At 46.9% G+C, this 25,996-nt stretch overlaps 1 protein-coding gene across 2 annotated transcripts in view; it reads left to right on the forward strand.

Annotated features, from left to right (window-relative positions):
- The window catches only part of SNTG1 (syntrophin gamma 1), a 2,735,678-nt gene that overhangs the window by 631,849 nt on the left and 2,077,833 nt on the right, over positions 1-25,996 (forward strand). For both annotated transcript variants that reach the window (XM_069621032.1, XM_069621033.1), the window contains exons 6-7: positions 16,564-16,607; positions 16,693-16,734. In XM_069621032.1, the coding sequence (XP_069477133.1) occupies positions 16,564-16,607; positions 16,693-16,734 (86 nt within the window). The remainder of the gene's footprint in view (positions 1-16,563; positions 16,608-16,692; positions 16,735-25,996) is intronic.

Raw genomic sequence — 25,996 nt, forward strand, 5'->3', positions numbered from 1 at the left:
ATCCCTTATGCAAATTCGCGTTTCTTCACTTGTTGACTTACAAAGAGGAAGGAACCGTTTCTGCACGTAAAAAGTGTCCAAACTATCACCATCTATTTCGTCATTCTGCATTCGTTCTAACTCCCTTCTAAACTCAAAAACACTCTTGATATGCTCATGTGCTTTCTCCGCAGTATCACTTGAATAAGCTAAAACATTCAAATCCCTCAACCCTTGGGGAACATCTGTGTCTGTCAGTCTATTCCACATTACAGCCAAATGTATCCCCATCCCCTCAATAAAGACATTCTGATCGGGAATACTTTCTAGATTAGAGAGTGTAGCTAAGACAGTAGATTGTTCACCTTTCTCTATATATTGTCTAGCCTATGCATTGAAATCTCTCCTCTTCTCTTTGGAAACTGTGTTTGGAGTTACAGCTTTTGATTCAACACTCGCTCCTTTATCAGCTACAAGCAGAGAAGAACCGCTTGGGAAAGAAAGAGTAGACGCATCCTTTACAGCAGGTAGTGGAGACACTATTACTGGCAATAAAGACAAATCTACTGGAACAGTAATAGTCGGTAAAGGTGGAGGTACAGGCAGAGGAACAACAGGAAGCGGAGCAATAACTGGCAGTGGAGGACCAACTGGAAGAACAGGAAGAGGTAAGACAGCAGGAATAGGAACATAAGGAGGTGGTGCAGTGGCACCAGGCCAATGTTCATTTTAAAGTTTATCAATTAGCTCATCTGAGGCATGAACATTTTTAGACAGATATATTTTCTTATACCAAGTTTAAAAGCCGTATACATGTTTCTAACAGACTCTGACTGTTTTTGTTGATCATACAATAATGCCTTTTATGAGTTTGACATGTGACGACGTGTATGCCTCTCTTTACTCTTAAATTGCTGCATAGCTTCCTTTTTCCAATTTTGTATTACATCAAATGCTGCAGGTCTAGCTTTTTTCTTTAACAATATGGATTCTAAATACTCTATTCGGGCAATCTCAAAACCACAGTTGATTGGCCACTGAAGTTCGAAAGCATGTCTAGTTTGTCTGTGCCAAATATCATTGAATACTATACTACCAATGCCGTACTTACAGTACATAGTACATGCCGGAGAACCCTCCTGTGGTGCCGGACGGCCAAATTCCAAAGATTGTCTGCATCTGCGGAATAACACCCTGAAACAGGCAGACAATTTCCCAGGCATGTCAGATTACTGGTGTTAACCTGGCACCGATTGTGCTCGCGAGTACAATACTACAACCAAATATCAGGATACTTAGGAATCGGGGCACGACTCACCTGATTCAAAGGACAAAGGGAGGTCCGATCGGATTGCAAAGGACAACAAAGGACCCTCATAGTTGGTGATTTCGGCAATAATGCCCGCTTCGATATATGGACCATCGTCCAGATGCCGACTCGGACCGCTTGCACATCGTCCAGGGATGGGATCGTGCCATACGGTTGAGGTGTCGCGTCTTCTCTAATCAGGAGCCCCCTTTTCTCACCGTCCGATCACGGTCCGATAGCCGCGTCAACTCTTCAAAGAACAAAGAAATATAGAGCCCGAGTACCACAAAGGAAATACACCAATCACGGGCTAAAAAGATTCACAGATCTTTTATGACCGTACAGTTTACAAAGTAAAACAGATGGCCATCTGGCTCCCAACACCTTGCTACGTGTACCAGCCGACAAGGAAAGGTGAGAGAGTGCTGGACATCTAAACACCTGTGCTTTTATATAATTTGTGTAATATTGTCCAGCCTCTCTTCACATTAATAATTCATGGTCTAGAGTTCGTGCCTAGTTCACATACAGATTATACAATATTATGCAAAGGATTACATAGGTTTGCATTTCCATGAGGGCACAATGGTGTTGTATGTTCTCAAATCCCGTGGTAAGCCTTGTACCAAGTTCCTTTACAATACAGTTCGACCAATGCATACGCTCGATGTTTGTTCTTCATTGCCCAAATGTTTATACAAGGAGGAGTCTTGGGAGCGCAGACAACACTTAAACATCAGTTGATATGAAGCACAAGGTCTCATGACTCAGTCTAAACAGTTGGCTCTCGGACAGCCTAATCATTAACAGAACTCAAAGATCGGAAGGCTTGGTTGCAAGTTGAAAACCTAGTCCACCATTTTAGAATGAAGAACACACGAGTAGAAATTAAAATGGCAGATGATTCTTAAAATGGCGGCAAAGTTAACCCAAAATTGGAACTTTGTAATGCGGTTTTCCGTGTAGCGCGAATAGGCTTAGGCTAATATAAATACTAAGGAGGCACTATATAATTACCGTTTAACAGAGGCTTCCAAGTACTCAAATATTCAAGTCAAAGTTCAAATCTGACAAAAAGGTTTCCAACAAACAATGTTCACAGTTCTAGTGATCAATGTGCTTCCCCAGATTCTTTAGCTTAAGTTACACCACTTGTAAAAGAATAAGTAAGTTCCAGGAGGATTACCCTCTCCCCTTGGTACTCTTTGATTTACTTTGGATATTAGCTCCCTTCCCCAGGCTTTCTCTTCTCCTTTTATATGTTGCAAATCCCAAGGGAATGTCTCGTCCTAAAGGCCCTCTTTTTCTCTATATAATTCCACAACAGTTAATTAATTCAAGGGCACAGCCTTCCTTGAGGTTCTTTACAATAGGGAGTTGGTATTCACCTGGGACACCCATCCACCAGGTCTTCTCACACAAATGCCTAACTTTCACTTCACCTAGTACATCTTCCTACCAGTACTTTATTAAGCATGCATCAAACTTTACCTGGTATACTCTCCTGCCAGGGTTTTATATGCACACAAACGTAGCTTCATCTGGTACACTTTCCTGCCAGGACTTTGCTACACCACTACTAACCTTCACCTTGTATATGTCTCTGCCAGGACTTTGTTACACAACTCACACATTCTTTGTTATGCAGATACTTTACTTCACCTGGCATACTTCCTTACCAGGACTTTACTATGCAAGTCACTCTTTCTTTCAACTTAGGGTTTAACAACCCACAAACAACTTGATTTACAAATGCTCTCAGGTCTTTAGCAGCAGTGCCATTTCCTTCATCCTGCGTTTTCGAGAAGTGATTCAATTTATTTGGCCACCTGGTATCCCACCTGCTTCCTTTAGATTCACCTGCTGTTTCTATGGCTTCAGCGGAATGAAATATGCTTGCTAGGTATCCAGTAACCCTTCTTCCTTCCCAGGGCTTACCAGTTTTCTCCAGCATTTCTATTCTCAAGCGCTGCACTCCCACTGTGTGGGCTATCGCTGTGTGTGGCCCTATTGCCTTCTTTCTTACTGCATCGGACCACCCCCACACTGGTTTTCTCCGATCTCGTGTTGGTTTCACTCCTCGGTCGCCAGCCATGGCATGCTTGCCTTAAACAATTACGCGTTTGCTCAGTGGTCCTATGGGCTGTGAGGCAGTTCAGCATATGCAACTCTCCTCTTTCCTTTCTCTCATCAGCTGCAGCCGGTCCGCTTTTGAACTTTGCAACTTGCTTACCCATTTGACAACAACTACACGGTTGCGTTGGTTGCCCGATCTTCGTAATCCTCATTACTCTGTTGCGATTTTTTGTGTCTTATCAGTGCCTAGAGCCAGGCTTTGAATGGGGCGCACACAAATGTACTTGTGAGTGTCATGGTCTCAGTTGTCTGACCCTCTAACAGCACCAGTACACATTCCTGTATGGCTGCAGATATCCCTGCTGTGGTGTTCTGTCTTTGACAACATGCAGGTTGGAACGACTTTCCAGATCTCCCTCATCCCTTCATCATAACTACAGATTTGTCTCTGTCTAGGTGGAGACTGACCCTTGAAGGCCTGCCTATTCATGGCAAACAGAACTGGCCGGTCGCTCTGGAACACATAAACTTCTTGGATCTGAAAACAGTTTTTCTAGCTCTTCAGGCCTTCCTACCAATGATAGCGGGTGCAAATGTGATGGCCCTGACAATGTTGTTACAATTCACTTCATTAAAAACCAGGGAGGCACCAAGTCCAGAAGCTGCACAGTCAGGCAGCTCATTTTTGGGAATGGGCACTGAGTCACAATATCTCGGTAAGGTAGCCACCTTTCTTGGGTAAAAAAATGATCAAGCAGGTGAACTCAACAGGACATCAGCTGCTAACCACGAATGGGAACTTAGCGAACAAGAACTCAGTTGTTTGCTTCCAAAGGCCACCCTAGAGGGGATACATTTGTACATTTGTATCCCCTCTAGGGTGAGAGCAACAGGGAGTGACCAGGCAGCCTCTCCGACCCAACAGCTTCCTGAGAGGGAAAGGGACATTGTCCCACCTGTGGAGTCTCCCAGGTATGCAGACCTGCAGAGCAGATCTACTTGAGTACCAACAAGGACATTGATCCACAAGATGGGTGCTGTTCAGACCATGGAGGGGGAGGACCTGAGGGAGGACCGTAGGCCCCTTTGTGGAAGACGCATTAGCCCAGATTCTACTCTGTTGGCTCAGTTAACCCCTAGACCTAGGGACGTTTCTCTGGACATTCTAACCACCCTGCACACACTAGTCACCAAAATCCAGCAAAGGATGCTGCCATCGAGGCAGACACCTCCAGATCCTCTGAAGGTAAACTCTCCCCTGTGGAAGAGAAGGTTCAAGGTGGGTGTGGGTCCTCGTCCTCATCCGACCCCTGCGCAGCCACCACCTCATCACAATAAGACTCCTACAAGAGCTCTGGATACACACATGGATACGGCATGGACACAGCTACCACGGCTACTGGTACCGACAGGGATGACTATTTCATTGCGGAGGACAGGGAAACTCTGAATGCAGACAAGCCCCATAGGGCCTCCACTTCATTTGGTCATCTCAAGGGCCTCGGAACTGTTTCAGTTCGTTCCAGAGCAGGTGAAGGAGGGTTTCCTATACCAACGACGCAAGTCGAAGAGAAAGACGCTCATGTCTGTTCCCTTCCTGAATGACATCTGGGAGGAGTGACTAGCCCTAATGAAACGTGCAAGTATGGCCCCGACCAAGCGGGACAGATTGGAAAAGAAGTACACCATGCTCGATTTGCCTCTCGGGTGCCTAACGTCTCGGCCCTCCCCAGATTTGGTGGTCTCGGCTGCAGCTAGGCATTGCTTGGCGAACCTGTCAGCAGCCATGGTACCTCTGGACCAGGAGGGGAAGAATCTGGATGCGATGGGCAAGAGGATAATTTATATGGCAGCCTCTACCATCAAGGCAGTGAACCCCCTGCCCATTTTGTCCAATTATGACCGGGAACTCTACTACAAGCTGGGCCCTATTCGGAACTTCCTGCCCAAAGACAAGAAGGTTGAGGCACTGGAACTCTTTCAGGAAAGGGAAGTGTCCTCGGATCACACCATCACGGTGACGTTAGATATCACAGACATGGGTTTTCACCAAATGGGGAACGGGCTGTCTCTATGCCGTCAAGGTTGGTTGAAGGCTACACATTTCTGCCAGGACATTCAGACTGAGGTGCTAGATATGCCCTTTAACTGGGAGAACCTCTTCGGAAAGGTGGTTGATGATTTTTTTGCAGGCAATAAAGACCAACACGGAGACTGCACAATACCTCAGAACTTTGCAACAGCGTTGATCCTCATCCTTTTGCTCCTCCAGAGGAAAGCCAGGAAGATCTTCAAAGGGTTACAGTCCCCCTTACAGGCAGCCTTCAAGCTCTTCCACTCAAGAAGCGTACAGGGGGCACTCTCAAGGCAGCGGAGGTCAGCGGCAGCATCACCAACAAGGAGGAACTCCTCCACTCCAAGAAGGTCTAATCTGGTCGTGGCTCCGGACCCCCACTTATGCATACCAGTGGGAGGCCAGGTGGGGAAGTTTTTCATCACATGGGAAAAGATCACCACTGACAGATGGGTGCTGGATGCTCCCTGACAGGGGAATACCTCTGAGTTCCAACACAGGTATCCTTGTTTCCCTCTGATTCAGCGGCAAGAACTACACGGGCCACAGCTTCTGAAGGCGGTGCGGTCCATGTTAAGGAAAGGGGCGATAGAGCCCGTCCCCCAGTGCTATGGGGCTCCATAGTATATTCCAGATACTTTCTAGTTTGAAATAAAACAGAGGGTTGGAGGCCGCTTCTAGATCTATGTTATTTCAACAAGTCCCAAAAGTTCTGGATTGTCATGTTGCAGCATGTGCTCGGCCAGTTGGAACAGGGAGATTTTCTGACGATGTTGGACGTGGAGGATGCCTACTTCCACATCCCCATTGACAAAAAGCACTGCAAGTTCCTGCGATTCATAGTACAGGGTCAGCACTACCAGTTCAAAGCTCTGCATTTCGGCCTCAAGTCTGCCCCGAGGGTGTTTACAAAGTGCCTGTCCCCAGTGGTGGCACATCTTCCTCTGCTCCTCTGCAAGGCATCTGCATGTGCCCCTACACAGATGACCAGCTGGTGCGGTCCCACTCCCAATCTCTGGCAAGCGAGCACACAGCCAAAACTGTAGATCTGTCGATGGAGCTGGGGTTCTCCATAAACTAACTGAAGTCTTGCTTGAAGCCATCTCAGGACGCTCTATTTCAGGGCGCACGACTCCACCGTGACATGCTTGGCGTCCACTTTGAGGAGAGGGTGAAAGCCATACAAGCGAAGGTGCAGCACTTTTCATAGGCCTAGGAAGCGATATGCGATCTATCAAGTCGGTTCTGGGCATGCTGTCCTCTTGCAACAACCTTGTTGACCTCTGCAGATTGCACATGAGGCCTCTCCAGGAGTTCCTAGATGCAAGCTGGATGCAAGTGTCGGGGAACTTTATGGACAAGATAGTCCTAAACAAAGAGTTTCGACGGGCGATACAGTGGTGGGTGGTGCAGCAGCACCTCGTCCAGGGAGTTCTGTTTCCAATTCCTCCATACCAGGAGACTGTCACCATGGACACCTTTCTGGAGGGGTGGCGAGACCACACCGGATATTTGCACAACAAAGGCCTCTGGCAACCAGAGGAAAGGAACTTACACATTAACCTCCTGGAGCTTCAGGCGGAGTTCTGGGCCGTAAAGTATTTTTTGCCGTCAGTAAAGGACAAGGTGGTGAGGATCTTCAAGAATAACACAACCATATTGTACATCTGGAAACAGGAGCGGACCCGCTCTCCGGCACTCTCCAAAGAGGCCCAGGATGTGTGGCAATGGTCCAGTCATCAAGGCATGTTTCTCATTCCATTTCACTTGGTGGGAGTCAAGGACAACATCCCGAACTCGCTTAGCAGGGAGCTGCGTTCTTGCCCTGAGTGGGTGCTTCGCCTGGACCAGGTGAATCTGCTGTTCTCCAAATGGGGTCGACCCCAGATCAATCTCTTTGCAACGGCATGGAAACCCCAAGTGCCAGTGGTTCGTCAGCAGGTTCCCTCAACCGAGGAGCTTGGGGGACGTGTTTGCATTCCCTTGGGAGGGACAGTTCTTATACTCTTTCCCCATGTTTCCACTCCTCTATCGTGTGATCAACACACTGAGACAGTGCCACTGAAGGATGATAGTTGTCATCCTTCAAGCTACCTCTGTCCCCAGACCTCCTCGCCAGAGAACGGGGGTGGCGATTCTGCTTCACGACAGAGTCTCTGAATCTGAGGACATGGCTCATGCAGCCCTAGAGTTTGAAGGTTATGTTTACCCACAGAATGCAAGGATATTCTGGCCATGGCCAGAGCCTCGTCAATGTTGAAGTGCTACAGACATAAATGGAAACGCTTCTCCATGTGGTGTGTCAAGGCTCTGCAACTTCTGGCATACTTGCTTTCCTTGGGCAAAGCAGGACTGGCTCACGCCTCTATCAAGGTGCATCTCGCCGCCATATCCAGGTACACCAGGGCTCTGGGCAGACGTTTGCTGTGGTCTCACAGGCATGGGAACGAGTAGCTCAAGGGGCTCTTCAGGACTTTGATGCCCCGGCTTGAGAGCTCAATTTCATGCTAACTAAGCTCATGGGAGTGACCTTCCAAACTATGCATCAGGCTCTGCTCACGTTTCTCTTGTGTAAGACTGATTTCCTCTTGTCTATCACCATGGCCAGGTGGGTCGGGGAGATTCAGCCATGTATTGCAAGCAGTCTTACTCGTCTTTCCACGCTTGAAGGGTGGTACTGCATATACACCTCACCTTTATGCCAAAGGTACTGTTTGAATTCCACCTTCACAAACCTTTGGTGTTACCTGTCTTCTTTCCGAATCTGTTGTCGCCTGTGGAGAGGTCCTTGCATTCGCTGGACATTGCTCATGCTTTGAAACTTTACATAGCACGTATGAAGGATTTTCGGAAGACTTCTCAGTTGTTCATCAACTTTTAACATGTAAATCAGGGTAAGGCCTTGTCAAAGTCTTCCATCTCCAGGTGGCTCTCCTGCTGCATCCTGCACTGTCATCGACTGGCTAGCAGGCCGCTGCCAGGCTGTCAGAAAGCCCATTCCACCAGAGCCATTGCAGTAGCAACACCATTTTTCTCTAGTGTGCACCTGCTTGATATCTGCGGGGCTGCTAGGTGGAGGTCCAGGCACACCTTCCAAGGTTCTACTGCATCGACATTGGATTCGAGGGAGGAGTCCTGAGTCAGCTAAGCGGTGCTATGCAACTTGTTTGTTTGAGGGGAGTATGTTCCAAAGGTGAGTATTGCTTCTGTCGAGCCTTGTCACCTCCCGTGGTGGCGTATATGTACTGCTGTGTAATCATTATTCATGAGCATGTGAATCAATGTCAGACCCCATGCTGGAGAAGGTTTAAGTTACTTACCTGTAACTATCGTTATCCAGAATGAGTCTTGCATGGATTCATACACAAACCCTCCCTCCTTCCCTCTGTGGCTTCTCTTGGTTCATACTAACACTCTGAAGATGGCCACCATGGGTGGGGCTTAGCGAGAGGACTGTAATTGGATGGGGGCAGTATGGCCCAGAGGACAATGTTTGGTTTGGAGGAGAAATACAGTTTTAAAGTGAAAGTGAAACTATTTTGTCTTTTACCGAGAATTCCCAGCCTGACGACAAAAAACATTAATGAGCATGTCAATCCATTACAGACTCATGCTGGAGAATAATAGTTACAGGTCAGTAACTTAAACCGTATGTCTGATGGAAGGGGAGAGTAAGAGGGTCATTGAGGGATGCATTATCGAAATCATGGAACAACCTATTTGCTTATGAGTTTCCTCCTCTTCCTTGAATTCAGACGGTCTTGAAGAAATTCAGGAACTCCAGCCATGCAGAGCTTATCCTGATAGTCCCACATTGGCCTTGGATTTCAGACCTGCTGCTTTTGGCAGATGGACTACATCTCCGCTCCCTCTCCTTCATTAGCAGAAAGGGAAGATGATTCTTCCCTGCCCACAATCGCTTTTCATGGAGCACTATCCTATGGCCATTCAGGCTTGTCTGAGGTCTATCTCAGGGTAATGGGGGCATCTAGTAAGCCTTCAACTTGATCCCAATACAGGGGAAAGTGACTTTGTATCTGCCATTGGATGCTGGGGAAGAAAAGAATCCTCTTCAGGCATCCATGAGCGAGCTTCAAGCCCTATTGGTGGAGGAACTCTACCTTTCTTTGCATAGGGACAAGGTGTTCTTGTGGACGCATCCATCCTTTTTACCTAAAGTCGTTTACGATTTTCATATAAAGCAAACATCACCTTACATAACCTGGAAGTTTGATGGACGTTAAGGTTCTGTCTCCAAAGGAATAGGCCCCACCGGTCCTTAGACAAATTATTCATCACATTTGGATGGGTAAATACTGGCAAACAAGCAGCTAAAACCACAATCCCTAGATGGATTGTCTCTTGCACATCCCATGCTTACAAAGTTCAAGGCAAGTCATCTCCTCTGGATCTACACGCATATTGAACGAGAGTAATAAGCGCTGTAGCAGCCTTTCAGTGCCACGTGCACTGGGAGGCCATCTGTAAAGCAACCACTTGGGCATCGCCTTCAGCCTTTTGCAAACATTATGCACTGGATTACTGCTCCAGGGCTGGCTGATGCACAATTCAGACAGACACTGCTCAGGAACGTCTTTGCTTCCTTGTAGTGCCACCCTGCCTCGGTAAGAGAAGTGCTCTGTACTCTTCTATAAGTATGGAGGAAAAGGGAGGGGGGGTAGGTGTAAGGAAAAGTTATTGACCATAGTAACTATTGTACTCCTAGTCCTATGTCCCCTTTTCTCCATACGCCTGCCCTCCATCCCCTAAAATTGCTTACATTGGTCCTACCAGTCCTCTCGATGGATCAAGGGACTGAGCTGAGGTCATGTTATGGGCCCTTGGCCCGCCCTGTGCTCTTTAAATTCTTAAAGTGAACCACGCTGGGCTTTCTTTGGCTCTGATTTCGGGATCTCCCATAAGTATGAAGGAAAGGGGATATATGACTAGGTGTACAGTAGTCATTACGGTGAGTAACGTTTCCTTTTGTTAACCAGTGCATGTCAGAGATTATAGTGCATATAATGTGTTTTGAATACTGACAACACATTTATCAAAAGACATCTGACAGAGTGAAGACATCCTTTAAGGTACTATGGCTCTTTCATAGGGTGTAGACAATCTGAGAAAGAGCCCTAGTACTGTGTTTCTCCATTATCCATTATTTTCTCAGTGTGTAGCAACCCCATTAGGTTCTCGGGTGCTCCCATGAGGTGCAGCTGTACCTTAAGATTCTCAAATATTTTCACAGTGGGCAGCAACCCTTGACGGTTCCTGGCCTCTGTCACAGTGCACAGCAGCTCACTAAAGTTATTGGGCTCTTTCACAGGGCGCGGATACCCACTTAAGTTCTCAAGCGTTGCTAAAGAACAGTTGGTAACGTTTTTCTGCTCTCCCACATACTGCTGCAAGTCTCACAGGTAAGGTAGTCACCCTGTGTGCCCAGTCCCTCTCCGTGGCTACCTCATTTCATCTAACCTGCAGAACCCCCTACTAGGAGGAAAGGGTATCAGAGCTCAGTATGTCTCCTAAGGTTGGCTAACAGAACTACATGGTCTAGCCCGATCGGCTAAGTGTTCCCTCAATAAAGGTAGTAGGTTCCTTCATGCACAAAGATGTGTGCTGATGGAAGCGCATCACTGCAACTTTCTGGTGCAGTGCTGGCATCAAAAGATGGTGCAGATAGGGTAGGTTGGGCAAGTGCAGAGTTGTGGGCATCATCTGTGTAATGTCTGCACAATGCTGCATCCCAGCCCTCGAACATGCTATGAGCCTCTTCCTCCTCCTCACCACCACTGGAGGGTGCAGTGGTGGCAAGTTGCCTCAGAGGATGTGCACATAATACCCCTACCTGTGCCATCATGGCCATCCTCCCTGGGATGCAACCCTTGCCCCTTTTTTTCTGCCCCTACTGGGCCCTCTTCGACAGCCCACCACCATTAAGCGGAACTCAGGTTTTTCTGTCTGACAATCTTCTCTGGTGACATGGCAATATAATCCCCTGTGAGCTGTGCAGGAGGGTTCAGATTATCCCTTTGACCCCACCTGGGCATTGCTTTTCCCCCTCTGCCAACCCAATTGCAATGACGAAAACTTTACATTATCAATTCCTATTCCCTCTATTGAGTCAGCAATATCTGCCAGGTAAAGATTAAACAGTGTTGCCGCTAGGGTGCAACCCTGCTTAACACCTCGGCATGTGGTTATCTGGTCAGAAAGTTTGCCTTCCCTATCTAATCTAATTCGAACAGTGGTATCAGAGTATAATAACTGAATCATATGTAAGAGTCCGTCTGGGATCCCCCATTTCTTGAACTTTGACCATAATTTGCCTCTTACAATGGTATCGAATGCTACACTTAGATCAATAAATAAAACATAGACTGGTAGTTTCTGAACCGTCCAGGAATATTCAACTGCAGTTGCTAAATTCACAATATTATGAATAGTAGATAATTTAGCTCTAAAGCCAGATTGATTATATGGTAGAATGTTGTTATTGATTATCCATTCATTTAGTTCATTCAACAACACTTTAGCGAATATTTTGGCGGGAATGTCTAGCATGGCTAACATCTGGGAGTTTACAGGCTCTTTCCAATCACCTTTCTTATGGATCCCCAAAATTATGCTTTCTCGCCAAGACTTGGGTACAATTGCATGTTTTCCGATCCCTCGAAATAGTCTAAATGGGGCTTATGCCGACAACTTAGGTGCCATCTGCAAAAGGGCATTGCAGGTGCCATCTGGGCCTGTTGCTCTGGAGATCTTTAACTGTTCTATCAGTTTTATTAAGCTATCCACTCTAAATGTACCATTCTAGTTAGATTTAACAATTTTACATCCCTCATCATTATGACCTTCTACTCCAAGAGTATTTCTGACATGCAGCATCCATCTCTCTTCAGGTACATCATTAATGGGTAGCAAACTCTTCTTAGCGCTATTGATAGCTGCCCACGTAGCCTGGTGATTATTGTTCTTGGCATGGGTAGCAATAGTACACCAAATTTCATTAGCCTTTAGCGTTCGATGTTGTCTAAGCCAACAACGATGTTGTTTCTTGGCTAATTTAATCAAAAAAGTAGCTTCTCTTAATTGGGTGTTCTTTATGTCATTGATCTTATGTCTCAGTTGTTTTGCTTTTTGTACTGCCCAGTCATAGTCCGTAGTTTTATTACTAGTGAGATTCCATCTTTTGCTCATATTAATTATCTTTCTTTTCTGATTAGAGACCACTTTGATATTAGTTACCAGCTGTTTGAATTTGCCAATTATTTCACTTTCACATTATTCCCACTTTTTTGCTGCAGCACCCTTGCCCAGAAGCGTTGGAATCAATTTTCTCATCTGACCCCCATCCAGACAGGAGCCATTGAAAAGGTCTTCTCCAGGGGGCTTTCCCTGTCTACACACTGGACCACCACAGTGGACATGCTCTCCCACTCCTCTATGCCTCTGTGGAGGCACCCACATGCAGCCCTTCCACCTGTGCTTCTTTGGTGGTATCCCTATGTAGCTCTTCCTCCCCTACCTTTGTACGTGTCACCATTGGGGCCTCCACTGATGGCCGTGCCTCCTCTCAGACTCCTGAGGCTTTCCAAAATACAGTGGCCTCCCCCGCTGACTGAAGTCTGCTGATGCTCTGTCACCTGGGCCTGCGAACTGGCTCCACAGAGAGAGTACACAGTCTTGCTTCATATATCATGGTGGAACCCTCCTCCTCTTGCAAGGAGAATTGTAGTTTCTTCTGCCAGGCTTCTTCCTCTACTCCTCACCATGGAAACCAGAAACAGCAACTCTGAGAACCATATTTGTCTGGTCAACCTGTGTGAGGCTTTTTACATTATAAAAAAGAGGCACACAAGAGGAACGGCACAAGAAGATAAGGCATGTGTTTTTTATTTTTTTTATATGGGAAACTAACACAACACATTATCACACATGGAACAACCAGTAAAACTAATGGGAACGAACAATTGATTAAACCATAACTCACTTAATCCCAATAAACTACACAAAGTACCAACACAAAAAGATGCATCTTCACCAAGCTCCTAAAAAGCTCTGGAGTTCCATCAAACCCATTCCGTTTGTGCTTGTTCTGTGTAACACCTTCCCTCACAGCAGAGCAACACGCACAAAGGAACGGGAAGTGGGCTGGCCCTTATATAGGGGTGCATCCTTTACCCACCTTGCTCTGTACCAGTAGATCGACTATCCCTAGAAATAAACATCAACACCGCACTTAAAATGACGATGTGACCTGCGAGGAAGCACAAGGAATGCAAAACACCCCCATCCCTGCCCCTGAAAGTTAATGTTGCCATCTTGTGTGCAACGCCGGTAGTCATGTATGTTGTATGCATTGATGTATTGTCCCATTTCATGTCCCAACTTTTCACTCCCCAAAGGTGGCTCATCTCATTCTCTAATAGTAGTGCTACTGTAAATCACCCAGGAAAGAGACTGCACCCCTGAACATCTATACCCTATCACACAGTGCTTCTTCTCGCATCAAATACATACACACGAAAAGACAATATTTTCATGATTCATAGCAGCCCCAAGTGTGAGTATCATATATGCTTCTAAAGTTTTTATTTTTACTTTCAAAACAAAGTTGAAACTACTTTCACAATTGTTAGCAGCCATGTAGAACTGAAGAGGGCACTACAGGAGAAGGGCATTCTGAAAAGCCCGGCAGACCTCCAAAAACCATTTGTTGACTCGAACATGAGACGTGCTTTGCTGTGAATTTGTGAAACATATCAACAGCGAGTTTTTACAAAATCGGAAACCGATTTACTGGATGCGAGCATCCTTGAATTAAATGCATGCATCAAACCAATAATTGTTTTCCTTAAAATCCAATAATGCACTTTGTCTGCACTATCACTTTGTAAGCACATTGTGTCCTGAAATGAGACCACGTCATAGCGGCTTCGGAATAACCCAACACATGCTGCAAAGAGGCTGTTTAATTGGAGTGCAGACCTTCAGTGCATGCTTGAATACCTGTACATCAAATCCTGCCTCACTGGCGTTCTTCTGCTTCCTAATTCATGGAATATTTGCCCTGTTGAAAGTGACTTTGCACTGCTGACACAAACCCTGATTCATGGAACCGTGCAAAGTGTATTTTTGCAGTGCAAAGTCCGGGCAAAGTCAGTGAATAATCATTTTTGCAAAGTGTATTTTTGCAGTGCAAAGTCACTTTTCAGCAGTGCAAAGTAATTTTTAACCGGGCATATATTCCATGAATCGCGAGCGTCGTTTCCACACGAGTGACGTTTTACTCACTGCTGATTTGGGTCCAAATGACAAAGTATTGCTTTTAAATAAAGGACTGCATTACACAAACATAGCACCAGTGCAAGTCTAATTGTGCACGAGTGCAGTAATAAGGCATGCATTGCCCTAGTGCAATTACATTTTCATTCAGTGCATTCTTGCACCAAGGCAGTGTTTGTGGGGGGCTCTTTTGGGATGGTCCACACATGCATTAGAATTCTATATTGTTTGCACAAGGACAATTATTTTAATTTCATGCCTATTCCAAGCAAAATTGCTCAAGCACTGATGGAAGGTTTCTGTAATCAGGTCCTCAATGTATGAGTGGTATGTTAATACACTTTGATGCTATCTTAACGCATGATGGATGGCTCACAAGGTGAATGCTCACTTCTGATGTGGGACAACTTGCACTTTGAATCCTGCAGCAGGACAGACTCAGCCTGTCATCCTTCTGATGTCAATAGGTGGACTACTATACAATTGGGTAATAATTACACAGGTCGTTACAGCGCGTAGAAGCTGGAGGAATCCGGCAATGAAGCACTATATAGGAGCACAAATAATGATCAGCTGCTCTATCATCTATATTGGGAATATGTTGTCACATGCATACCATTGTCTAATGAATGAGGGGCAAGCCATGTTGAGACTCTAGAGCTGGTATTACAGAACATTTGCATGGGTGCAAGTGCAATTAACTGTATTGCCCCAGTGCAAACATCATATGTTTGTCCTGGTCCTACTACTAGTGTGAAATATGCATTGGTGCCAAAACACTTATTTGTTTTCTGGACTAGGACTTTTTTCCAACATGCAGTTGCAGGAATTCAAAGCTTCTGTAAAATAACCCTTCATAACCTAATACTGTATATAAATCGAGGTGTCCCATTCAAAATTAGGGTTTTCCAATGTGCAAGCCACTACAACAATAAATAATTTGAATAGGCAAATTATGTACGTTTATAGGCAGTCGACCATCTAAAATGATGAATGTTGTTAAATATATTGGAGCTCATTTTGTAAGGGGTCGTAACGTTAATGGAAGGCACATACGGGCTGGTACGCAAATTGCGTTTCCACCACCTTTCTTCCTCTCCGACATACAAATGATCCAGCGTTTGCACCAGCAAGGATTTTCATGGCGGCGCAAATGCTGGATATCCCTATGGAGTCCGTCGGCTTTATGCACCAACATGGCTTGCATGGCAGGCAGCGTTTACAATTACAATTAATCCCTGTTCGCAGGGTAAGCAGTGTACACAATGGAAGTTAAACATTTCAGGCAGGGTGTTATTGTCATTTTAATTGAGAGCATGGCAAGCAGCACTTACAATTAAAAGTAAGCGCTATGCCAGGTACCGTTTACTCACTTTGCATGGTCAAATGCAAAAGTGAAAGGCAAAATGTGGTGTGCGCCGCTTTTTGCCCTGCACTTTTGCACTCCGCTGTGCAAATGATGAACATTTTGTGGAGGGGGGCTGGATACGTGTAGGTCAGCACGTAACAGCTCCCCGCTGCCACATAACAAAATTGACAAACATGAGCCCCGTTGTGATGCTTAAAAAGCTGCTGGAAATGCGGCTGGAGAAGATCAATGAATATTGCAAGTTGATGTAACTTTCCTAAGACACACAAAATGCACTGACAGAAATAATGTCGAAGGTTATAATCAGTTAATGCTTTGCCTCTCTTGCGTACTAAAATAAGCAGATCGCAAAGTTCGACCTGATATTCATGGGGAAAGCAAGGCCGCTCCATTTTTCGAGGTGCTTTATTGTGACTTGCCCATGACTTTTTGCCAATAACTATTTAATTCCTCTTGTTGCAGCGGAGCTCTCGGGCCTACTCTTTATTGGAGATGCAATATTACAGGTAAGAATGATGTGATGTCTTCGCCGTATAATAACCGTGCTTCTGTAAAATGTATACATCTGAAATAGACCTTCCTTACTTACAGATCAATGGCATCAATGTGAGGAAATGCAAACACGAAGAAGTGGTGAGTTTTCAATATCTTGTTAATGTATTCTCGCCTGGACTATGTGTTATGATATGGTATCCACTGATGACTATGAATACACATGTGGTCAAGATGCAGCAATGTCTTATTCCATGTTGTACTTGAATTCTCGTTTTTTACTAATTTAGTATTGTGGCATAGCTCCTAAAGCTTCATTAAGCAAACACTTCATTTTAATATAGTATTCCTGAACATATATGCATTCGATAACGAACACGTGAAATAACTTACAATAATAAAAGTATAAAAAATGTTTTGAAAGGCTTAAATTAGTGTGGTTTCGTACTTCGAGAAAGCAACATTATTACTGGCCTAAATGTTGATGGGTTATTACCCTGCTTGAGATGACTGTAGTGTCACAGTGGGCTTCACATAGAGCAGTGAGGACTGCAGCTATTTTGCCAAACTCCAAGCCGGAGTTAGACAGTGGGCCTCATCACCAGTCTGGCGGTAACCCTTAAATGAGGAGGTAGCGCTTACCACCGCATTTAAGGGTCCGCCAGATCATGGCCTTGGCAGATTTCGGAGGCAAATTTGCTGATTTTCGGCACTATTACTGCCGGCGGGCCCAATGGGGAATGAGGAATTCCCAAATGGGCCCAATGGGGAATGGGCACTAACCGTTCCGCCAAACCTGTGATCCTCTGCTAATAGCGCCAGGGGTTTGGCGGTAGGGCTAATAGCGCCAACGGTAATACCGCATTTATTGCACGGCCCTAGCTCCCTATCCATTGGCTTCCCTCGATTCCACCCTCGGCCAACCCCTGATTGGTGCATTGCCTGGGTCAGCTGACCCAGGTACACATTCTTCGGTTCCTCGCGGGATGAAACCCTCTTCTCTCGCTGCATCAGTGTAGCTTACAAATACTTTTCCCAGCACTGGTAGGTGCAGTATGTTTTCCCTGGGGTCCTGTCCTCCCACGGTGCCCGTGAGACTCATGAATGCGTTTGCTTCCATTACACAGCCCTGTCTCCCCTTCCCTTGGCCTCCCTCAAGCCCTCCCTCTATCTGCACTCCAGCCCCATGATTCGTGCGTTGCCTGGGTCAGCGGACCCAGGTACACATACTCTCTTAAGTGGATCCCTCTGGGCAGCCAGCAAGGGGCTTTGGCAAAGGGAACTTCCTCGGGCGCCTACCATCCCTGTTTGCCTATTCACCCTGGCGCCCCAGCCTTGCAGCCACAATATCCATTTACAACTACTTCCCGGTGTGGGACGCCTTCACTGTTTCATGCCACTGTCTGTATTTCGCCACACCTGGATTGCCCCTCACTAGGACTCCTAACTTGGATTGCATTACAAATTTTACATGCACACTATTTGACAACACCCTACACTAAACATACGTCACCCTCTGCTCTAGCACGCACAAACCTTAGAATCGTGCTGAGTCCCTTGCAAATTTTGGTCCAGTTTTTCACATAACTCGACTTTCTTGACAATTTCGACACATCACCTCTCCCACACTTTAAAATATGGGCTCCCCATTCATCTCCATCTCAATTCTCTCTCACCTCCCCCACGAAATCTATACCTAACCTTTGCTCTGCCAACCCATCCTATGCTACAATAGACCCCTTTGCACCACAAATTGTTAGGGAACTTGCACAGCTCTAGCCACTATTTTGAGTACTGCTCTGGAAAAAAAGTCTGCAATTTTTTGCCAGGATTATTGAAAACATATTCAAATTGATAAAATGTTGCTTCTGTTAGGAACACTTACTCTGTTTATTTTCTGAATGTGTCCCCCAGTTCCTAACAGTATGGGCCACCCCTTCTGTCCACTCCCAATCCAGATTATTCAATCTATCCCTCTCAACTGGTATCTTCCAGGCCTGTTACAAAACAGCCACAGTTATACCTCTCCTAAAGAACATGATTGCTAACTCCAACAACACCTCATTCTACGCACCTGTCTCAGTGATTCCCTACCACGCTAAAATCCACAATGGGGTTGTCTTCAACCCAATAATATTTATCCCGAGACACACTCACTCGCTGACTGCCTCCAGATTCGATTCTGCACCAAGCACTCCACTGAGACTGCGTTCAGACATATTACAAATTCTGTTACCACTGCCCACCACTCTCATATCCCCTCCATTGTCATTCTTCTGGATCTTGAAGTGGACTTTGATCCTGTTGAGCCTCCCTGCCTCTTTCATACTCTTTCCCTCCTTGGCATCAAGGACACCGTACTCGACTGGTCGCTTGTTCTCTCTCTGACCACTCCAGCATTTCACGGGACATCTGCACTTCCTCCCCAACATTCCTGTACATTGGTGGCCCGTAAATATCAGCCCTGGGCCCACTTCTCTTCACACTACATACCTCTCCCTTGGAAAACACATCCTCCTTTGGCTTTAACTATCACCTCTTTACTGATGATACTTAGATATTATTATTCTCCTTCCCCTCCTATACCGCTACAACACAATGCATAACCCTCACTGCCATCCCACACTGGATGGCTCCATGCTGCCTCATGCTAAAGTCTTCAAAGATGGAAGTCATTTTGCTCCTTGATATGATATATATGATATGATATTTATCTATATCGCGCCCATACACAGGTGTTTCAGAGTGCGACCAGGCAAAGGGAGCGGGAGCAGGGGAAAAAACAAAAACAAAATGATCCTACTAGGCCCAGTGACATTGAGAACACACAAGTGCATGGGAAAGGGAAAGGGGGAAAAGTGCAAAGGAAAAAGGGGGGGGGCAAAGAAGTGCAAGGCATAGGAAAACTAGAAGTTAGTGGATATAATAAGTGAATAAATAAGGTGATAGGAGCAGTGATTGGTCCAGCCAGTGAAGGGAGCAGTACAGGGCAAGTCAGATAGGGTAACATCTGATAAGTGCAGGAGAGGAGTGGGGGACCTGTAAGGGTACAGATAACAGGCCTCAGTGCAGGGGTGGCCAGGAGGCGGTGCCTGAGGATGTGCGGGAGGGAAGGTAACTGAGTCAAGGGGGCCCCGTTGGCAGATGAGGCAATGCTGAGAAGAGAAAACAGATCAACAGGGAGGAGAGTGGCAAAGGCAGATGCGAAGAGGAAGGTCTTAAGGAGCTTCCGAAATCGTAGATGGTTTTCCTCCAGTTTCAGGGTGGCAGGGAGGCCGTTCCAAAGGGAGGCTCCGGCCGAGAACAGAGATCTGCCCCCTGCACGTTTCTTAGAAAAGCAGCTGACCCTGAGGGAGTTTGAGGTGGAGGAGCGAAGGGCTCGAGAAGGGAGGTATTTACAGAGGGATAGTTGAAGGTATTTTGGACCCAGGCCCCAGAAAGCCTTGTGGACAATGGAAAGGTTTTTAAATGTAATTTAATCCTTGCATCAACTGGGAGCCAATGGAGGGATTTCAGTGCTGAAGAGATACAATCCCAGGGCTTGAGGCCAAGGACAAGTCTCGCAGTTCTGTTCTGGATTAGCTGTAGAGGGCGGAGGGTGGAGGCAGGTAGCTTTAGAAAGAGGCTGTTACAGTAGTCCAGCTTAGAGAGAATCAAAGCTTGGGAGACAGTGAGTGTCTGTGGGAAGGAGAGGAAGGGAAAGGTACCTCTGAGCAGGTGTAGTAAGAAGTTAGATTTTTTTGAGATTTCAGAGATGTGTGAAGAGAAGGATACTGTGGAATCAAAGATAACCCCAAGGTTCTTTGTTTCGCAGGTAGGGGCAGGAGGAGGGCCGAGGAAGGCAGGCCTCAGAGTAAGGGGGAAGGAAGGAGAGGGTGTGCCAATGAGGAGGATCTCAGATTTGTTTGCTTTTAAACAGAGATCGTTGGCGGCACACCAGTTGTGAATGGCGATTAGACAGCCAGAGATTAGGGAGGGAGAGGAAGTGGCAGAGAGGAAGTGCCTCCAATGGCAACCCCCCCCCCCAAGTGTATGCTTGCCCTATGTATGAGAGAAGCAGTTAACTTGTGAGTTATCCACCCAGAATACCAAATAAGACACTAATGAGATAGAACCGAGTATCAGCAAAAAAACCAGCATGGATTATGGGCCTTCAACCTAACTCACACTACAATATTAATTCCTTAACTTTTCTATTTTCTCTTCGTTTCCCTTTTATGTTCCATGTTTTGTCACTTTATACATTTTAAAAAAACGTGCTATTCAGAATGGCTGTTTATAAATCATTTGGAAGCACGTAGCAGTCTCATCCCCATGATACAAACAACATTTTCTAGTTGAAATTAATGAATTTGAATGAACATTTTGAAAATTAAAATGGGATAAATTGTGTTGTCAAAAAATTAGACAAAAGATTAGGACATCTTCATTGTCCAAGCCACTAGCAAATTCCTTATGGCCCAACAGTGTGCACATTGAGTAGATGATAGATCATTAATATATTTTAAAAATGACATTTTCCCTTGTCTAGGCCAGAAGAATAATGTTATATCATAGGGGAGGGGGTACCAGTGTGAAGGTTGTTGCACCTTAATCACCAGAGCATCATCACAGTTCCAAGACTTTAGCGTAACAGGGATGGGGAGGAATAAACACCCAAATATTCAACCGTATTTTGGACCAACTTCATTGTTGCGAACCCTGTCACTGTTCTTTCTTAAGCACCCTGCTTATCCAAGTTACAAAGATTTTGAAAGCAACACATATTGTAGATTATTTAGTTTCTTCCCTTAAAACTCCAGAGTAGAAAGTAGAGACATATCTCCCAGTGAGTCCATTAGAGGGTGCAAGTAGGATACTATCCAAAAATGAAAAGAATAAGGAGGGAACCACTGGACAGAAGAGAAGTAGTCAATTAAACAAAAGGAAACCATTTTAATAATTGTGCAGACTTAAACAGGAACTGTTTTACTTCCAGTTGTCATTGAAGAAGAGTGTGCGTCTGTAGAGTTTGACCATACAATCAAGCCATTGGTAAATCATTAAGCGTAACCAATTGCTTATATTTGGTGGTCCACCTTAATCTGCCTCATATAAAGTTGGGGATAATACATCCCACATAGTCAAATTCAACATGTGTACAATGTAGTTAGTCACTGCAAATAACGTAGTTCTTTTGGCAAAGTGCCATATTCTTGTCCAGAGTGTAAAGAGTGTGATTTTCCAATCATACACCCGGAAAAACGAGTCACGTGAAGAAGATGCAACCATTATGTGTTGTTCAGCACTTGCTTATCCAGACAGTTTGCTCACCATACCGCATACCCACAGAGCTCATCAAACTGCCCTCTATATGGCAGTAAAAGTTAATAATTGTACCTATATGCTTTTCGTAAGTATATCTGATATTCTGAAAAATAGCTGAATCGAAATATTAGAGAAATGTTGATGTCAAAAACATATGTCATATCTGCCTACTTGTCAACGCATTTGGGGGCAGCACTTACCTTAATTTCCAGGAAATGTGTTATGGTTAAGAGGCGTCTATTAGAACCGTCATGAAAAAGATGTTGCTCTTTCAGATTTGAGGGTGTCAAACTTGTACTCACTGTAATGTATATATGTTTTGGATTTATAAAGCACACGCCTATCTGGGAAGCAGCAGAACACTGCACATGGGGGACCCACCTAGGGGAAAACAAATGCACTGGTCCATTCCTTCTGTGTCAAGTGCAATCCTGGTCATGCCAATACATATAATATAACATTAGGTCTGTTGATCTGTAGTCCAACTCAAGAAATTATCACATATTTGTGTGATATGATACATGATATTTGATAAAAGGGAAGGCGGCCAGCCATAATCCTCGCCTTACAAGAACTGAAATATTGTCTAATATGCTATTACTATGTATTATTGAAGTCTCCACCCCTGCGCCCTGTTCTGCTTTTCTCCTGCCTCTATGAACACATGTGTACAGAGATGTGCTCCTATCCCACAGGAAGCAATGTCTGCCTCGTCCATTGCCTTGTCTTACATGTAGCTCATAGTGTAATTAATGTAGCATGTTTACAGGCCGATTCATGTAATTCCTCACAAAAGTGTTGCACGCGGCTGGCGCACAGCGTGCCCGTGCGAATGTCTGCGCCAGCCGCGTGCGATAAAATCAATTTCCGCACACAGCATATTCATGGATTCTCGCCTCCAAAAGCAGACGTGGCGCAGAGTGGCGCAGCGACCCTGCAGCAGCGCCAGTTACGCACCCAAGAACGCCCTCGCGCAAGGAAAAGCCATCAAGATCGCAAAACCATCGCAAAGGGCTGCGCCAACCCTGTACCAGTTTACCGGACTGGCAAACAGCAAACACAAAGCGGGGAATGTGTATTACAGGTTTCGGGAACACGCGTGCGCGAGAAGTCTCACACGCGATCTGGCCTGGGGGAGCATGTGCGTGTATTTCAGGGGTGCGCGAGAAGTTCCACACGCGATTGGCCTGGGCGCGTGTATTCCAGAGGTGCACGAGAAGTTCCACACGCGATCGGGCCTGGGGGAGCGTGTGCGTGTATTTCAGGGGTGCGCAAGAAGTTCCACACGCGATTGGCCTGGGTGCGTGTATTTCAGAGATGCGCGAGAAGTTCCACACGAGATCGGGCCTGGGGGAGCGTGTGCGTGTATTTCAGGGTTGCGCGAGAAGTTCCACACGCGATTGGCCTGCGCGCGTGTATTCCAGAGGTGCGCGAGAAGTTCCACACGCGATCGGCCTGGGGGAGCGTGTGCGTGTATTTCAGGGGCGCGCGAGAAATTCCACACGCGATTGGCCTGGGCGCGTGTATTCCAGAGGTGCGCGAGAAGTTCCACACGCGATCGGGCCTGGGGGAGCGTGTGCATGTATTTCAGGGGTGCGCGAGAAGTTCCACACGCGATTGGCCTGGGTGCGTGTATTTCAGAGGTGCCCGAGAAGTTCCACACGCGATCGGGCCTGGGGGAGCGTGTGCATGTATTTCAGGGGTGCGCGAGAAGTTCCACACGCGATTGGCCTGGGCGCGTGTATTTCAGAGGTGCGCAAGAATTTCCACATGCGATTGCCCTGGGCGCGTGTATTTCAGGGGTGCGCGGGAAGTTCCACACGCGATTGGCCTGGGTGCGTGTATTCCAGAGGTCCGTGAGAAGTTTCACACGCGATTGGCCTGTGCGCGTGTTTTTCAGAGATGCGCGAGAAGTTCCACACGCGATTGGCCTGGGCGCGTGTATTCCAGAGGTGCGCGAGAAGTTCCACACGCGATTGGCCTGGGCGCGTGTATTTCAGAGGTGCGCAGGAAGTTTTACACGTGATTGCTCTGGGTGCGTGTATTTCAGGGGTGCGCGGGAAGTTTCACACGCGATTGGGCTGCGTGCGGGTATTTCAGGGGTGCGCGGGAAGTTTTACATGCAATTTCAGCAGGGTACGTGTATTTCAGGGGTGCGCGGGAAGTCCTACATGTGATTTGGCAGTGTGGGTCCACCCAGGTGTTCACTGTACACCCTCCACGGCCCCTGCAGGCAGCCCACACCACAGGGGACTACCTTGCATCCCTGGTCATGTCCCGCAGGCAGCCCACCCAACATGGGCATGCCCCCCAGCAAAGGCATATGTCTCCTTGCACTAATGATCACCAACTCATGTCCCCTTGCACCCCCACCCCAGAATTGCGGGGCACCTGCCAGCAGGCCCCCCATGTCCAACTCATGTGCCCCACCACCCCCACCCCCCAGCACTGTGGGGCACCTGCCAGCAGGCCCCCACCCATGTCCAACTCATGTTCCCCACCCCCCAGCAGTGCAGGGGCACCCTCCACCAGGCCCCCACCCATGTCTCCCACCACCCCCACCCCCCAGCACTGTGGGGCACCTGCCAGCAGGCCCCCACCCATGTCTTCCACCACCCCCACCCCCCATCACTGTGGGGCACCTGCCAGCAGGCCCCCACCCATGTCCAACTCATGTTCCCCACCGCCCCCACCCCCCAGCACTGTGGGGCACCTGCCAGCAGGCCCCCACCCATGTCCAACTCATGTTCCCCACCACCCCCACCCCCCAGCAGTGCAGGGCACCCTCCACCAGGCCCCCACCCATGTCTCCCACCACCCCCACCCCCCAGCAGTGCAGGGGCACCCTCCACCAGGCCCCCACCCATGTCCCCCACCACCCCCACCACTGTGGTGCACCTGCCAGCAGGCCCCAACTCATGTTCCCCACCACCCCCACCCCCAGCACTGTGGGGCACCTGCCAGCAGGCCCCAACTCATGTTCCCCAGCCAACATGTCATCACAATCTAGATCCCTGGTCCCTATGGTCAGCCTCCAAATGCAAAACACCCACCCGAGTATTGCATCCACCCACTCAGAAATGGCAATTACATGACAGAACACCAATTGCAAGTTTCGAAACAAACACATGTCCCTCACATACACCCAATGGGTGTCAGTGAATATCAAAACCTATATCATGATATGCATGAAACCAATGAGATGATACTACACATTGAAGTTCGATAAAAAAATATGTATTAAAGGAAACATAAATAGATTAAAAAATAAAGAAACAGAAATGGGAATGTACAAAAATGAAAAGAAGCATGTCCATGAAAAAAAGCAAAACCAAAAATTATAATCCAAAGTAATGGTGTCCAAAGTCACTGTCCACAAAAGCAAATCCAATGGGAAATAATAATTGAAAGCCATTGCTCCATGGGTAAATTGTGAAAGAAAATTTAAATCCAACAGTGAACTATGTACAGACGAACAAGCCAGGGTCCATTATCCCAACAAAAGAAATGAAACCTATCTAACAACACTAACTAATAAAATAAACTATATACAAAAATATGGCCAATGTCCAAAAGGTCCAAAATAAAAGAAAAAACAAAGGAAACCTAACACTACCTGCATAACTATGTACAAGGGCAGTGTGCTAGTCTGACGGCTCACTTTTGGATGTCCCGGCCCAGGGCATCATCGAACTCCTGCTCAATGTCCCGGAGGCGGTCCTCCTCCATGGCCCCGAGGGTCCGCAGGGCCGTCGACGTGTCCACCTTCAACCCCCTGCGGATTGCCTCGAGGCAGTCGGCCCGCCTCAGGGCCCTCCGCATGGAGTTTTCCGCCCTGACCATTGTGAGCAGTGCCTCTTCCGCCCGCTGACGCTCCGCATCTATGGCATGGCCCAACCGCTGCCACACGGAAGACACTCTCTGTCCTGGGTCCTCCTGCCCTCCGGCCGATGCCTGCCCCTCCGATGTTGAAGGCCCCGAGCCTTCATGGCTCCCACCACGTTGCTGCTGCTGTGCCTCTGCCCGTGCACTGCCTCCTGCTGCCTGCACATCCTCCGCCTGCTGGGGTGCAGAAGTTGATGTGGCCACCCCTGCT

This window comes from Ambystoma mexicanum, chromosome 5q (genome assembly GCF_040938575.1).
Source record: "Ambystoma mexicanum isolate Mex_15411 chromosome 5q, UKY_AmexF1_1, whole genome shotgun sequence".
Lineage (NCBI taxonomy): Eukaryota > Metazoa > Chordata > Amphibia > Caudata > Ambystomatidae > Ambystoma > Ambystoma mexicanum.